Consider the following 1,161-nt stretch of genomic DNA (forward strand, 5'->3'; position numbering starts at 1 on the left):
GCGCGGGACCTGGGGCTGAGCCCGGCGGAGCTGCCGGCGCGCAAGCTCCGGATAGTCTCTGGTGACGAAAAGCAATACTTCACTCTTGGGGAAGATAATAAAAATCTGCGGGTAAACGAGAGGATAGACCGAGAGGGCATCTGCGGGACCTTGTCGCCCTGTGTCCTCAGTTTGGAGGCAGTCGTGGAAAACCCTTTCAATATATTTCATGTAAGCGTCACTATCCAGGATATCAATGACAATGCGCCGCAGTTTGACAGAGAATTTGTTGCCATAGAAATGATCGAGTCCACGCCTCCTGGGGCCAGGTTCCCACTGGGCAGTGGCAGAGACCCCGACATCGGGGCGAACTCATTACAAAACTACCAACTTACCCCCAACCCGCTCTTCTCCCTTGTAATGAGGGAGAGTCCTGATGGGATGAAGCAGCCGGAATTAGTGCTGGAGAAAAGCTTAGATCGAGAAAAACAGAGAAATCACCATTTGATACTGATGGCCATGGATGGCGGGGATCCAGTCCGATCCGGGACGGCCCAGATTAAGATTAACGTGACTGACGCAAATGACAACCTGCCGGTATTCACCAAAGAGATCTACAAGGTTCGACTGCTGGAAAACCTGCCAGAGGGCTCCTTGGCTTTTCAGGTGAAAGCTACTGACGGCGACGAAGGTACAAATGCAGAAATTACCTACTCTTTCAGTGACATCACAAACAGTGCCCGCCAACTCTTCACTCTGGACTCCAGAACAGGGGACGTGAAGGTTACAGGCCCCTTAGATTATGAAGAAGGGAAATATTACGAAGCAACTGTTGAAGGCAAGGACGGGGGCGGGCTTAGTGCACACGCCAAAGTGCACATAGACATTCTAGACGTGAACGACAACGCGCCAACCCTTTCCCTCCTTCCTATCTTAAACCCGATACCGGAAGACTCGGTCCCGAGCACGGTTGTAGCTGTGATCAATGTCCGTGACAGAGACTCGGGGGAAAACGGGGAAGTGACCTGCAACATCGACGGCGATATGCCTTTCAGACTAGAACCGTCATCAGAGAACACCTACAAACTAATAATAGCCAGTGCCCTGGACAGAGAAAAGGTCTCCGCTTACAATATCACCATCAGTGCCGCGGACCGGGGCAGCCCGGCGCTGTCCAGCCGC

At 52.6% G+C, this 1,161-nt stretch overlaps 1 protein-coding gene across 1 annotated transcript; it reads left to right on the forward strand.

Annotated features, from left to right (window-relative positions):
* Nucleotides 1-3: 3 nt before the first annotated feature.
* Nucleotides 4-1,158, forward strand: LOC104072418 (protocadherin gamma-B1-like; the record flags this gene model as incomplete). Its single annotated transcript, XM_009586314.1, has 1 exon — nt 4-1,158. A coding segment is annotated over one exon (1,155 nt), but the record flags the coding sequence as incomplete, so codon positions are not given.
* Between the last annotated feature and the right edge of the window lie 3 nt (nt 1,159-1,161).

Source organism: Fulmarus glacialis, unplaced genomic scaffold (genome assembly GCF_000690835.1).
Source record: "Fulmarus glacialis isolate BGI_N327 unplaced genomic scaffold, ASM69083v1 C13707655, whole genome shotgun sequence".
NCBI classification, from domain to species: Eukaryota; Metazoa; Chordata; class Aves; order Procellariiformes; family Procellariidae; genus Fulmarus; species Fulmarus glacialis.